Here is a 15602-nt window from a genome sequence, read left to right on the forward strand (position 1 = left end):
TAGCCCAAAGTGTAAAATAATGCTTTCTTAGCTCAAATCAAAAAGTGACACAGGTGCGTTCCAGGTCTTAATGGGTTAAATGTAGTGGTGATGCGAGGAAGATTCAGGGTGAGCTTTTTGGATAAAAGTCATGTAAATTTCTGTTTTTTTAGAGGAAGCTGAAGATCTAGGGCAGATCTCTTGAATGTTGTTCCTCCACACTCCCCATAACTTTGTTCTTGATATGCGTTGGCAGCGTTATTAATGCTGCTACAGATGTTCCTGCACAAGGAATCAGGAAAAACAACTTCCTGATTCCCTGCCAAGAGTCATTAAAAGCAGCCTGGCAAACCAAAGTCTCTGAGACGATCAGATCCTATTGTCAGGGCAGTCTCAGTGGTGCTTCAGCAGATGTTGCTCTGTACCTCTGCAGAGTGATAATAGTTCACGCTACAAGTGATATTGGTTCACATCGCGATTAACCCTTTAAGACCGGGAGTCTTGTAGATAACCTTGTAGATCTGCTATTTTTTTTTTTTTTTTTAATTGTGAAAATGTGTCCAAATCTTTGAATATATATATTTGTTTTTAAAGTGAACATTTGTAACTCAAAATTTGAGAGAAAAGCTTTAATCTTTGCTTCTGGCTGAATTCTACAAATGTCTTCTAAATCCTACAGTTTTTTTGAAAAACGTGTTTCTATATGGGTGGTTATGTATTTGGCCGCGGACCCCCATCTCAAAATATTTTGTAATAGGGACCCCCCCAGAGGCAAAGATATGAGTCAATAATGTTTCCTTTAAAAAAATATATATATATTCAAATATTTGCACACATTTTCACCATTAAAAAAAAAAAAAATAGCAGATCTACAAGCTCGTAGCGCGGCACTCGGTGCCGCGCTACGAGCTTGTAGATCTGCTATTTTTGAATAGCCCAAAGAAATAAAAAAAGATTACACACCGAATGCGTTCCCGGTCTTTAATGGGTTAATAATTAATCTGGTCTGTACATTGTTGCAGCTGTTGAACAAAGTGGACCATATGCTTATTATTGACGTTATGGGCCGGGCAGCAGTTTAGGATGTAGCTTGGAGCAGGACACAAGGAGTGCCCGTGTAATTGCACAGCTGTACAACCTCCCCCCCCCACCCCCACACACCCATATGGTGATGTTAATGATGAAGCTGTCCTCAAACTTTCTCTCACTATACGGAGCACTCAAAGTTTAAGTGTGTACCTTTCAAAGGTCTTTGTGGTGTTGCTGAGTATAGCTCAGTCTCGTCTTCAGAGCTTTAATTAGATCATGTGCTGTAGAAGAGGGCATCTGACCATGCAGGTGTACTGAAGATCAACATATGGATTATTATTATAGGTCGGGTCTCTGTCTCTGTCTCTGTCTCTGTCTCTCTGTCTCTCTGTCTCTCTGTCTCTCTGTCTCTCTGTCTCTCTGTCTCTCTGTCTCTCTGTCTAGCTGTCTAGCTGTGTCTCTGTCTCTCTGTCTCTCTGTCTCTCTGTCTCTCTGTCTAGCTGTCTAGCTGTGTCTCTGTCTCTCTGTCTCTCTGTCTCTCTGTCTAGCTGTCTAGCTGTCTCTCTGTCTCTCTGTCTCTCTGTCTCTCTGTCTCTCTGTCTAGCTGTGTCTCTGTCTCTCTGTCTCTCTGTCTCTCTGTCTCTCTGTCTAGCTGTCTCTCTGTCTCTCTGTCTCTCTGTCTCTCTGTCTAGCTGTCTCTCTGTCTCTCTGTCTCTCTGTCTCTCTGTCTCTCTGTCTAGCTGTCTCTCTGTCTCTCTGTCTCTCTGTCTCTCTGTCTCTCTGTCTCTCTGTCTCTCTGTCTAGCTGTCTCTCTGTCTCTCTGTCTCTCTGTCTAGCTGTCTCTCTGTCTCTCTGTCTCTCTGTCTGTCTGTCTCTCTGTCTCTCTGTCTCTCTGTCTAGCTGTCTCTCTGTCTGTCTCTCTGTCTCTCTGTCTGTCTGTCTCTCTGTCTAGCTGTCTCTTTGTCTCTCTGTCTCTCTGTCTCTCTGTCTCTCTGTCTAGCTGTCTCTCTGTCTGTCTGTCTGTCTGTATGTCTCTCTGTCTCTCTGTCTGTCTGTCTGTCTGTCTCTCTGTCTAGCTGTCTCTCTGTCTCTCTGTCTCTCTGTCTGTCTGTCTCTCTGTCTAGCTGTCTCTCTGTCTCTCTGTCTGTCTGTCTCTCTGTCTAGCTGTCTCTCTGTCTAGCTGTCTCTCTGTCTAGCTGTCTCTCTGTCTCTCTGTCTGTCTGTCTGTCTGTCTGTCTGTCTCTCTGTCTCTCTGTCTCTCTGTCTCTCTGTCTGTCTGTCTCTCTGTCTCTCTGCCTAGCTGTCTCTCTGTCTGTCTGTCTCTCTGTCTCTCTGTCTCTCTGTCTGTCTGTCTCTCTGTCTCTCTGTCTAGCTGTCTCTCTGTCTCTCTGTCTGTCTCTCTGTCTCTCTGTCTCTCTGTCTCTCTGTCTCTCTGTCTGTCTGTCTCTCTGTCTCTCTGTCTGTCTGTCTCTCTGTCTAGCTGTCTCTCTGTCTCTCTGTCTGTCTGTCTCTCTGTCTCTCTGTCTGTCTGTCTCTCTGTCTCTCTGTCTAGCTGTCTCTCTGTCTAGCTGTCTCTCTGTCTCTCTGTCTGTCTGTCTCTCTGTCTCTCTGTCTAGCTGTCTCTCTGTCTGTCTGTCTCTCTGTCTCTCTGTCTAGCTGTCTCTCTGTCTCTCTGTCTGTCTGTCTCTCTGTCTAGCTGTCTCTCTGTCTCTCTGTCTAGCTGTCTCTCTGTCTAGCTGTCTCTCTGTCTAGCTGTCTCTCTCTCCCTCTGTCTCTCCCTCTGTCTCTCTGTGTGTGTGTGTCTCTTTCTCTCTCTCTGTCACTCACTCACTCACTCACACACACACACACACACACACACGCGCACACGCGCACACGCACACACACACACACACACACACACACACACACACACACACACACACACACACACACACACACACACACACACACACACACACACACACACACACACACACACACACACACACACACACACACACAGAAGTAAGCACACATATGTTTGGTTATGCACATGATTTAGTAAGTAATTACATTCATTTGGTTTACAGTAATTAAAATCTCTGCTTAATGAAGATGCATCTTGCTTTTTTTAACCCTTAATAATGTATTTACTGTATGAATAAACACCCGGCCAGTTTAATGATAATAACAATAAATAAGTAATAGGGCAACAGGCCTGGGCTGGGACTTGTTTGCCAGTGGCCTTGTTGCCAGTTGGCCTCCACACAGATGCTGGTGGTCGATCTCTTGGCGGAATGGGTTCTCTTGGCTCGTGAGCCAAACAGTCAGCTGTGGACTACTTCTCAAGGCCCCCGCTATTAGCTGGCATATGTTAATGTTCTTCATAGACTAAAGGTCTGATTAGAGTCCTCCAGAAATAGCCTATAAGTGCTAGAGATGAGAGATGTCCAGTATCACAGTGGCAGTTATACTCCTTACAGAATTATTTCAATTTCAAGATTAAAGGTTGTTACACACCGGGGCGATTTTTTCGTGCGAATATTCGCTATATTCGCCGGTACGTAAGGACCTTAAGACCTGGAACGCATCTGTGTCACTTTTTGATTTGAGCTAAAAAGCATTATTTTACACCTTGGCTATTCAAAAATGGCAGATCTACAAGCCAAAGACCATTACTGCATCAAAAGTAATCAACAAACTATACTATAAAAACTGGTCAAACATTAGCCAAATTGTCAAATAATAGTAAGAACACAGTTTTGGGGGGTCACGGCCCGAAAAAGGTTGAGAACCACTGATTTACAGTATGGCAAATCTATGAAGAACATTTGGCCAAGGTTTCATCCCGAGTTTGCAAGATTAGCGACAGACAAAGAGACAGATACACAGACCCATTTGTAGAAGTCGTGCCTCTTACAGAGCCATTTAAAAAATCAACACCATATCTGCCTGTCTCTATCCATCTTCTTTTTTTGTTTTTTACTCAAAATGTTTATATGGGTTACACTTTGTCCGTGTTCACCGTCAACGTTCTGATTGGTCAGACCCGTCAACGCTCTATACCTAAAGGTATAGAGCGGATCCTACTCTATACCTGACTTTGTCCGTGTTCACCGTCAACGTTCTGATTGGTCAGACCCGTCAACAAAGTGATTGGTCAAGCTTCACGTGACACGTGGCTATAAACACATTATAAACACATATCGATGACAAAATGTATCAAAGGCGCCGCTACCTTCACACAGGGTGTGATTTTTTTTTTTACGCAGTGCCAATTGCCTATGTAATCCCCTGGGCGCTACTCTCCCTCTGTCAGCCTCGGGAGAGCCCAAGCTGAAGCTCATGCCTCCTTCAATGCATGAGGATAACCATATATCTATCCATCTTGTCTGTCTATCTGTCTGTGTATCTGTCAGTCTGTGTATCTAACCCTGTGTCTGTCTGTGTCCATCCATCCTCCTCCAGCGTCTTTTTGTTTCAGCATCTGTCCGTCTGTCGCGACTTTCCATCTCCCACTCTTTTATATACATTTGGCCAGCTCTCACACCGGTTTGCAATATGTTATTCCCCATCTGTCATTCATTTGAAATCGACCGAACAACAACAACAACAACAACAACCACCTAATCCTTGCTTTGAAATTCTATTCCATACCGTTTGCAATGGGAAATAATGAGTGACAGGCTGAGTGCTGGGAATAAAGGGCCGATTGAGAGCAGAAATGAAAGAAATGTACTTGGTTTAATCAAGCCACTTTAAGAACATGTCAGACCAGGGGCCTTCAATGTTTTCAGGCCAAGGACCCCCTAGCTGAGAGAGAGATGAAGCAGGGACCCCCTAAACAAAAAAAGTTGAATCTGAAACACAATTTTATACAATATAGATATTGTATAAAATTGTGTTTCAGATTCAACTTTTTTTGTTTACTTGGTCTGCTCTTTTTCCCTCTACACCAAACACCTCTTTGCCAAAAATAGCCGATCTACAAGCTCACAACGCCTCGCAGCGCGAGGCGTTGTGAGCTTGTAGATCGGCTATTTTTTGCTAAAGGTCTCCTCAGAAAAAGGATGCTAGGGTTCAAGTGGTTAAGGTAAAAAAAAAATCATATCACACAAAGATTTGGCGGACCCCCTGTAGTAACTCTGAGGACCCCCTAGGGGTCCCGGACCCCCTGTTGAAGACCCCTGTGTTAGACTAAGACTAATTAAGATCTTTTTAAACTACAGAAACATTTATCAAACATAATAGTGGTCTGGGGAGGTTGTGTGGCTGTTTCTTGGGATGTTCTTTTACTATCCACTTTTTGTATTTTATGTGTGTAGCCTCCTTTTGAACACACAGCGGATGTGTCACAATATTCTGTGTTAATTTATCCATTTGTAACGCTGGAGTTAAATGACTATAACACTGATGATTGTGCTGTTTCACATATTTTGTTGTGAAGAGATACTTGATGATGCATTTGTGCTGTGAGAAACAGAAGTGTACGCCTGTGACATTAAATGTCATAGTTTTGTGTCATCGGCCTCGCTTTGCCATCATCGATTACGCAAAATGACGTGTTAGGCGGTGAAGTTTTCCCTGACGACCTGAAACGTCTCTGTGTCATTTTTTTGATTTGAGCTAAAAAACATTCTTTTATACTTTGGCTATTAAAAAATAGCAGATATACAAGCTCATAGCGCGGCACCGAGTGCCGCGCTATGAGCTTGTATATCTGCTATTTTTGAAAAATCTTGAAAATGTGTTCAAATCTTTAATCTTTGCCTCTGGGGGTCCCTGGAACAAAATATTTTGAGATGGGGGTCTGCGGCCAAATACATATCATTTTGGTGGTCCTTGACATGAAAAAGCACCACTGATATAGAAACACACGTTTTTTTCAGAAAACTGTTGGGATTTAGAAGACATTCGTAGAATCGGCTTCAGGTCCTAATGGCTTAAGTACATATTATGTGCCATTGGACATATTATTTACGTGTGGTTGTTGTGTTCGCAGATCCGTCCCAACGAAATGTCAGAGGAGTGCTTCTGGGTGCTGGTCGACGAGGTCCGATATGCAAAACCCGGGCTGCTCAACAGACTGGCTCTTACCTTTTCTTCACAGAGAACAGGTCAGTCTTATTAACCCGTTGCACAGTTTACCGCATGTCTCTATCTGCCTCTCCTATTTCTGTTCACACAATGTTGCTGTAGTAGAGTCGATGCAATGAGCTTCACACAGTCACAAATATATCCACAGAGTGCCAATAAATTAACATGGAACGCGTTGCTTGACGGAAATGACAGATTTACCGCTGCAAAACGTGTTCCGTCTGTCAAAGTATAAATTAACTCTTAGGCTCTGGTGTCTCCACCACCAGAGACCTGTGGTTTCATAGTACACCTGGCTTTTCTCATTGTTTTCTATGGAGGACTTTTGCTGTCAGTATCCTCAACCCAATATGGATGTTCCACTGCTTTTCAGCGGCCAGCACTTTGTAGCAAATTGCCTGTTTTCAGATGAAGCAACTTACATGTCCCTTAACCTTTTAAGACCGGGAACGCATCTGTGTGTCATTTTTAGATTTCTTTGGGCTACTCAAAAATAGCAGATATACAAAGCTCATCGCTTGTACTGTAGATCTGTTAATCTTTTTGAAAAATCACGAAAATTTGTGCAAACTGTTTGAATATATATTTTTCAAAGCAAACATTTGTAACTCAAATCTTTGCTTCTGGGGGTCCCTGGAACAACATATTTTGAGATCTTTGGCCAAATACATATCATTTTGGGGGTCCTTGACATGAAAAAGTTTGAGAATCTCTGATTATAGCAACATAAGTTTTTTCAAAAAATGGTTAGGATTTAGAAGACATTTGTGGAATCTCCCAGAAGCAAATATTTGAGTTACCAATGTTCGCTTAAAAAAAAAAAATATATATATATATTCAAAGATTTGCAAAAATGTTCAAGATTTTTCAAAAATAGCAGAACTACAAGCTCATAGCGCGGCACTCGGTGCCGCGCTATGAGCTTGTAGATCTGCTATTTTTGAATAGCCAAAGAAATAAAAAAAATGACACAGATGCGTCCCAGGTCTCAATGGGTTAACGCACGCAGCTCATTAATGTCACGTTGCGTACCGCTAAGGTTGAAGTGGTATGGAAGGACGTGTAATGGCTGATTCTGCTGAGAAACCATGCCTGTATGAGGAGAATGGATTAGCATAATGTCATAGACAGTAAGGCAGCATTGGGGTTAACCTGATAGGTCGAATGGTTAATGCATATTACCACATGGGCGCAGCATGTCTTCTTCAGGGTGTCGCTGGTTCAAAGGGACCATTTGCTGTGTCTTTCCCCTGATCTGTCCACATGTCCTGTCCTCTCTTCACTGTGTCTGTCTGATTAACCCATTAAGACCGGGAACGCATCTGTGTCATTTTAAGATTTCTTTGGGTATATAAAAATAGCAGATATACATGCTCGTAGTGCGGCACCAAGTGGCACACTATGAGCTTGTATATCTGCTATTTTTGTTTTGTTTTTAAATCGTGAAAATGTGTGCAAATCTTTAGTTTGAATATATATATATACTTTTTTAAAGCAACATTTTTTGACACAAATCTTTGCTTCTGGGGATTTTACAAATGTCTTCAAAATCCCAAAATCCCAACACATTTTTTTTTTTTTTAACTTATGTTGCTATATTATCAACGGTTTTCAAACTTTTTCCATGCCAAGGACCCCCAAAATAATATGTATTTGTCCGCGGACCCCCTCCCATCTAAAAATATTTTGTTCCAGGGACCCCCAGAAGCAAAGATTTGAGTGAAAAATGTATAATAAAAGATTTGCACAAATTTTCTCGATTTTTCTAAAAAAATAGCCAAATAAATCTTAAAATGACACACATGCGTTCCCTTCCCTGCCTTAAAGGGTTAAGGCATAAAAAAGCCAAAAAAAACAAAAGAGAGAGAATAGGGCAGGCATGGAGCAATATTTCTTCTGCTTCGTGGTACCACGTATCATAGCAACAGCAAAAGCGCACACCCTGCAATCACCACCTGTAGCATGACCACCACCAGGCGCTCACCTCCAGCTCCACCAGCATGCAGCGCTGGAACAAGAGGTGTCTGGTGGAGAGACACAGCCTTATTAACCCATTAAGACCTGGAACTGTGTCATTTTTAGATTTGAGCTAAAAAGCATTATTTTACACTTTGGGCTATTTTTGAAAAATCGTGAAAATGTGTGCAAATCTTTGACTACATATATTTTTAAAGCGAACATTTTTAACTAAAATCTTTGCTTCTGGGGGGTCCCTGGAACAAAATATTTTGATGGGGGTCCGCGGCCAAATACATATAACTTGAGCACCACTGATATAGAAACACGTTTTTCAGAAAACTGTTGGGATTTAGGAGACATGTAGAATCGGCTTCAGGTCTCAATCGGTTAATCCTCACCCTCTATTTAGCCCTTACATCGACCATTGACCATTTCCCTTTCTATTCCATCCTCTCTCTTTCCTCTCTCCTCTAGTTCAGCTCTCTGGGCTCATTACTGTGGCCCTTTTCACTGTCATTCTGTACACGGCGGTTTAGTAAAGTAATGCTCAGCAGAGTAATGACTCCACGTTTGAATTTCTCAGTGGCAGTGGTGGAAAAAGTACTCAAATTCTTTACTTAAGTAAAAGTGCCAATACTGCAATATAAAAAATACTCTGTTACAAGTAAAAGTCCTAGAATTAAAGATTTACTTGAGTAAAAGTACGAAAGTATTGGCATGCAAAATGTACTTAAAGTACCAAAAGTAAAAGTACTAAATATTTGAAAATAGCAGATCTACAAGCTCACAACGCGTCGCGATGCGACGCGTTGTGAGCTTGTAGATCTGCTATTTTCAAATAGCCTAGGTTTAAAGTGGTTAGTGTGTGTTTCGTTATATCATAATTTATATCTGAAAAAGTAACTAGTAACTAAAGTTTTCAAGTAAATGTAGTGGAGTAAAAGTACAATATTTGCCTCTGAAATGTAGTGGAGTAGAAGTAAAAGTATTGGGAATTGGAAACACTCAAGTAAAGTACAAATACCTCAAAATTGTACTTAAGTAAATGTACTTAGTTACTTTCACCACTGTCCGGCGCGCGCGCGTAGACCCTGTTGCTTTGCATGCGTGCTCATTCTGGTGTATACTCGACTGCTGCATGACTCATTTCATGCTGAGGCATTTCGAGACAAACACAGACACAGGAGGATGTGTTGTGTGTGTGTGTGTGTGTGTGTGTCTGTGTGTTGCATCACCACCCTACAGGGCCGCTATTAGCACTCAAATAGTTTTTTATGGCTTTCATTGAATGGATAGGGCGGACGTGCATGACAGAAGTGAACACTCATTTGTTAGGCTTCAATTGGGTCTAATTTCCTACTACGCTCTTCTTCCCACCATAAGACCAGATCCTGCAGCACACTCTTAACTGAAGTGCAGACACTAATTTGTTTCTCCATGCCTTGTCGTCTTTGATGTTAGCAATCGATACCCCATTATATGTCCATGCATGTCGTTTTTTTCTCCAGTATGTTGTAGGGTGTGTGTGTAGGGTGCACACCCTACTACGCCCTAAAACAGTGTTAATGTATCCATTTGTAACTCTGAGACTGTTAAATAGAAACCAAATGGACCCATACGGTTAGTATTTTCACATCGTACCGGGGAGCTTTCTTGTTCTCGTGTCTCATATCGAGCACGGTCACTACCATTGCGATTACAGCTCCCCACCACCAAGGCTCTGCTGGCATGTAAATCCATTAGGTTGCTGTTGGTGAGCTGCATCGAATTGTCTTTACTATTCCTGCAGGCAATGCTGCGTGATGAGACACCACCGCAGTTATATGAACATGTGCATTAGTATGTCTGACAAGCTGTAGCATATTCATGTGTGAGCTTGTTAGCACGATAAGAGCTGGGGAAACGTGGCGGTAAGCACACGATGCTATCTAGTCTTGTCCTCTGTTGCTGTTTGGTCTATTAGTTACTGCTCTCAGATGATTTATTCACGTCGTCTCTTTGTGTTTTCTCTCCTGTCGCCTTGTCACCGGGCTCAGCTCATGGCTTATGCCATTTTGAATTATTCATCCAGGTGTTATCTACCTGTCACAACTCTATGCCGCTCCTCTTGAGGAGGCGGCAGGAGGAGACACCGTCTCCTCCTACACACACAACCCGGAGAGAGAGAGAGCCCCATGCATGTTTCCATCCCTGACAAGTGTTGAATAATGGAGGCAGATCTAAGGGGCGTGCAGGTATAGACAAACAGTCAAAGCAAGGTGTTGGGGTTGTTCTCTAGAGAGGACATTGGAAGGATGTCCGACGACGACAGACAACTGTACTTCTCTATTAGCCCGTTCGGACCTGGAACCGCGTCTGTGTTTGTCATTTTTAAGATTTCTTTGGGCTATTCAAAAATAGCAGATCTAGCTTGTAGATCTGCTATTTTTGAAAAATTGTGAAAACGCAATCATTTGTAACTCAAATCTTTGCTTCTGGGGGATTCTACAAATGTCTTCTTCTAAATCCTAACCTTTTTTTTTTTTTTTTTAAACTTATGTTGCTATAATATCAGTGGTCCTCAAACCTTTTTCATGTCAAGGACCCCCAACATGATATGTATTTGGCCCCCCGACCCGCATCTCAAAATATTTTGTTCCAGGGACCCCCAGAAGCAAAGATTTGAGTTACAAATGTTCGCTTTAAAAATATATATATTCAAAGATTTTCACAGATTTTCACGATTTTTCAAAAAATAGCAGATCTACAAGCTCGTAGCGCGGCACTCGGTGCCGCGCTACGAGCTTGTAGATCTGCAATTTTTGAATAGCCAAAGTGTAAAATAATTATTTTTTAGCTCAAATGAAAAAGTGACACAGAAGCGTTCCAGGTCTTAATGGGTTAGGGTAACGACTCGGCTGCATCGATGCAGAAACACATGTGATGAGAAGCAATCACATAGGGGCCGTTTCATCATCGTATTATAAGGCACACATGCGCACACAAAAAAAACGTGCACGCCCGCTCTGCAGCCTTTCTCTGGTCGGTCACTGCTCATGGATAATACATTTTAAGGTTTGGTGACTTTTTTTTTAAGGTTGCTTGGATATACTGTAGGCTGTCAGAAGAACCCAGACGCTCGCTCACAAGCTTTTTCCTCCCAATCTTCTCCTGCTTCTTTCCCCAGGAGCAAACACTTCTGCTGGGCTGAGCTGTTACGCCACGGTGCTGCTGCTCAACCCAGAGCTCTCTGTGTGTGTGTGCGAGTGCGTGCACGTGTGTGCATCCGTGTGTGTGCGTGTCCTCTCATTAACACGGCCATGTAGCATCATGCTCCGTCTCACTTAACCCTTTAAGACCGGGAACGCATCTTCCGTGTGTCATTTTAAGATTTCTTCGGCCGTTCAAAAATAGCAGATCTACAAGCTCATAGCGCGGCACCGAGTGTCGCGCTATGAGCTTGTAGATCTGCTATTTTTGAAAAATTGTGACGATTTCTGAAAATCTTTGAATATATTTGTTTTTAAAGCGAACATGTTTAACTCTTGTTACTTACCTCCTGGGGGTCCCTGGAACAAAATATTTTGAGATGGGGGTCCACGGCCAAATACATAACATTTTTGAGAACCACTGATATCGTAGCAACATACGTTTTTTCAAAAAACTCTTAAGATATAGAAGACATTTGTAGAAACCCCCCAGAAGCAAAGATTTGAGTTGCATATGTTCGCTTTATATTCAAAACCCACAATTTTCCACGATTTCCCCCCAGAATAGCAGATCTACAAGCTCATAGCGCGGCACTCGGTGCTGCGCTATGAGCTTGTATATCTGCTATTTTTCTAATAACCCAAAGAAATCTAAGCATGACAGAGATTCGTTCCCGGTCTTAATGGGTTAAGAGCAACGGCATCTGGAACGGCATTAAACATTCAAAACGAACATGGTCTTATTTCAGTTCTCTCCATTAAATATTAACCCGCGTCTCTTGAAGCCCTTCCGTATAGTTTCCCTATGATTGCACTTCTCTCTGTTGTTGTGTTATCTGAGAGAGACCTTCTCTACCCTGTGAACAAACAACTGTTATATGAGGACAGCTTGTGCTGTTTTTTGAGACTCCTGACTCTTGTGTTTTTTTTTTCTTTTTTCCTGATCAAGTACAGAGGCAAAGTGTTTGGCTCGTTGTTTTTCTTCCTTGTTGCTTGCGGGCTTAAACTCCATACTCAGCCTTAAAAAGTTATTCTCCCTGGAATTTCATCAACCTTTGTGCGAGTTTAAGCGCTTAAATGAGCTTCAACTTGTTTTCACAGCAGCATTGTCCTCTATGGAACCGTGCTTTTATTTATCTTTTGTATTTGTTTGGAGTTTGGAGTTTAATTCAGAATGAGATGTGTCTTTTAATCCATTAAGACCTGGAACGCATCTAAAAAGCATTATTTTATACTTTGGCTATTCAAAAAATAGCAGATCTACAAGCTCGTAGCGCGGCACCGAGTGCCGCGCTACGAGCTTGTAGATCTGCTATTTTTGGAAAATCGTGAAAATCTTTGAATAAATATTATTTTAAAGCGAACATTTTTAACTCAAATCTTTGCTTCTGGGGGGTCCCTGGAACCAAATATTTTGAGATGGGGGTCTGCGGCCAAATACATATCATTTTGGGTGTCCTTGACATGGAAAACGTTTAAGAACCACTAGACATAGCAACATAAGTTTTTGTTCAAAAAACTGTTAGGATTTAGAAGACGTTTTGTAGAATCGGAACCTCAGCCCTTAATGGGTTAAAGTGCTAAATTAACTTCAACGTGTTTTCACAGCAGCAATATCCTCTATGGATGTGTGCTTTTATTTATCTTATGTATTTGTTTGGAGTTTAATTCAGAATGAGATGGGATTTTTAAGGGTCGGCTCCGTTTTATCTCATCAGTTGGGTGAACAAAATGTAAACAAACGGTTGTGTTTACTTTTCAGTCTTTCCTGCTCGCTGTCGGTCAGAGCGAGCAGAAATTAGACCATCTCTCTCGACTAATATGAGCTGATTTACATGCTCCTTCCTGAAGTCTTTGTTCATTAGCGGCAAATCTCTGCAGAGAGCCTACGCAAGTACACATATTATATCCCCGGCTCTGATGCATTAAAATGAATATGCTCTAAATTATAGACCAAACTGTGCGAGGTGGTCAGTCACTTGGTGTTAATGTAGGTTGTGATCAAATAAAGCAGTTACTGTGGGCTTCAGTTGGGACTAGGGTTGTACCCGACTCAGAATTTAACTGATAAAATCCAATAATATTTTATGTGTATATTTTATGATATCCTCCATCCAAAAAAAAGACTGAAAACACGGTTCAGATTGTGTTTGGCACCCGATGTGTTAAAAAAATTAATATTTTCAAAAAATGACAAAAATAGTGGAAATAGCAGATCTATAAGTTCAAAACGTGTCGCGTTGCGACACGTGTTTTTAAGTATAAAGTAATTAAATGTTATTTGTCATATCAGCCCTGTGCAACTTTTGTTTACGAAGGCTAAAAGCCAAAGAGAAATGTCTTTTTTATTCATAATGTTCCATTCATTTTAAATCGTTAATCGCAATTATTTGAGTGATAATTATTCGTCAACTTAAATTTGTAATGGTGACAGCCCTAGTAGAGGGGGAGAGGCAAAGTAGAAATAAGTGAATAAAGTGAGTTTGTGGGTGTTTGTTTACTGGTGAGGCAGTAGGAAGGGTACCCATCCACAGGTATTTTCATCTGAGGGAGTCAGGAGTGTGTGTGAGGACCACATCTGTTCTCCTCCCTCTCCCTGAGACTACCAGAGTGTTGACAGATGTGGGGGTTCAGAGCAGTGTGGGTGGATATACAGTATGTGTGTGGGGGGGGGGGGGGGGGGGATTTCACTTCTTTGCTCTCTGTTACCCTGTGTAACTTCATATAGTTCTGATTCAATTCATTCTCACCTCTTCCACCTCACACAGCCAGAAATTACCTGGATGTATTGGTCGTCCTGGAGCAGTGCAGATCAGTTTATTTAGTAATTAACTTGTAAGGTGAACTGAAACCATCACAAAAAAAGGCGTGTTTGAACCGACCAGGAACATTTTTTTTTTCATTGAGTTTTTCAGTTAAAAGAAAAACAAAACTGATTTCTTCTACATGGGCTGTGTGTGTGTCAGTGTTGATTTCGTCGACTAAAACTATAACGAAAAATGTATAAAATTTATAAAAGTTATGATGACTGAAACTATGACTAAACATATTGACAATTTCGTCAACACATACAAACTAGACTAAAATGTTAGTGAGGAACTTGTGGAGAAGAGATCTAGTAGAACTAAGACAAGTCATTTCATGTTTGGTTGCGCTTGGGTGTTTTTCAAAAATAAATGCATACAACCACGTGTAAAATCAGCCATTACGACGCCATCAAGGACCGCCAAAATACATTTTAGTCGACTAAATCAACTGTAGATTTAGTCGACTATTACCATATGATATTTAGTCGACTAAAACTAGACTAACAGTAAAACATTTCAGATGACTAAAATATCACAAAAACTAAATGGAATTTGATTCAAAAGACTAGGGCTAAAACTGAATCAAAATGCTCTGTCAAAATCAACACTTTATGAACGGGCCTTTATGAGCATCCAACATTGTCCTCTTATCAGTCCTTGTATGATCAGTGATAGATGTTTACCAATACAATGCCACCAGGTGGAGGTTCTCCACTAATATCTATTGGTGTTCTCTGAACGGTTCTCCACTCCAAACCCCTGGATCAATGTGTTTTCTTTTTCAATCCTCTGGTGCTGTTAGCAGTTCCAGGGATTCAGCATTTGGTTGCAAAAGCATGTTGTTGTTGTTGTGATTGTGATTTGGCCTGACACTAAACTGCAAGCGGTAGGATCAATTCTTCCCAGGACCTGCAAAACGTTTTCTATGAGGGTGTTTACGGTGGAAAAGAAGACTTAAGCTTTTTCGTACGACCGATCTCTTCTGAGGTTTACGTGTAACGTGGAGAAAGTACACTTAAAGGGACTACACCGTGAATTTTTACTTTTCCTTCTTTTTTTTGTGTGTTTTTGGTCTCACCTACCTCTCTTCTATCCCAACAAATACCCCAGTTTGAAGGCTTTCACAGCATATCTGGGGTTTTATGTAAATTGGTCTCAAAACAGGCCAAAATGATTTGCCAACAATGTGATATTGCAGGTGAAAGTGCTTTATAAGCCAGAGAGAAGTTAGTTGGAATGAGTATATATATATATATATATATATATATATATATATATATATATATATATATATATATATATATATATATATATATATATATATATATATATATATATATATATATATATATATATATATATATATATATATATATATATATTATTTTTTTTATTTTTTAAATTCATGGTCTAGATCCTTTAAAACTATACGAAACGACAATTCGTTTTGCTGCACTTTGTCATTTTTGTGGCTCAATTGGGAAGGTGTTCTTGATCTGGTCAGCAAGATGGCCCCGTCTGAGAGGGCAGCTCTGTTGTGAGCTACCCACTGACCTAGCTT

General features: G+C 41.1%; 1 protein-coding gene across 1 annotated transcript in view; it reads left to right on the top strand.

The window, feature by feature from the left end:
* LOC311050480 (protein diaphanous homolog 3-like) overlaps window positions 1-15602 on the top strand; it is a 380395-nt gene that overhangs the window by 152497 nt on the left and 212296 nt on the right. The window contains exon 17 of the mRNA XM_084064564.1: window positions 5993-6107. Coding sequence (XP_083920690.1) covers window positions 5993-6107 — 115 coding nt within the window. The remainder of the gene's footprint in view (window positions 1-5992; window positions 6108-15602) is intronic.

Source organism: Gymnoscopelus microlampas (genome assembly GCF_963454915.1).
Source record: "Gymnoscopelus microlampas genome assembly, chromosome: 1".
Taxonomy (NCBI): domain Eukaryota; kingdom Metazoa; phylum Chordata; class Actinopteri; order Myctophiformes; family Myctophidae; genus Gymnoscopelus; species Gymnoscopelus microlampas.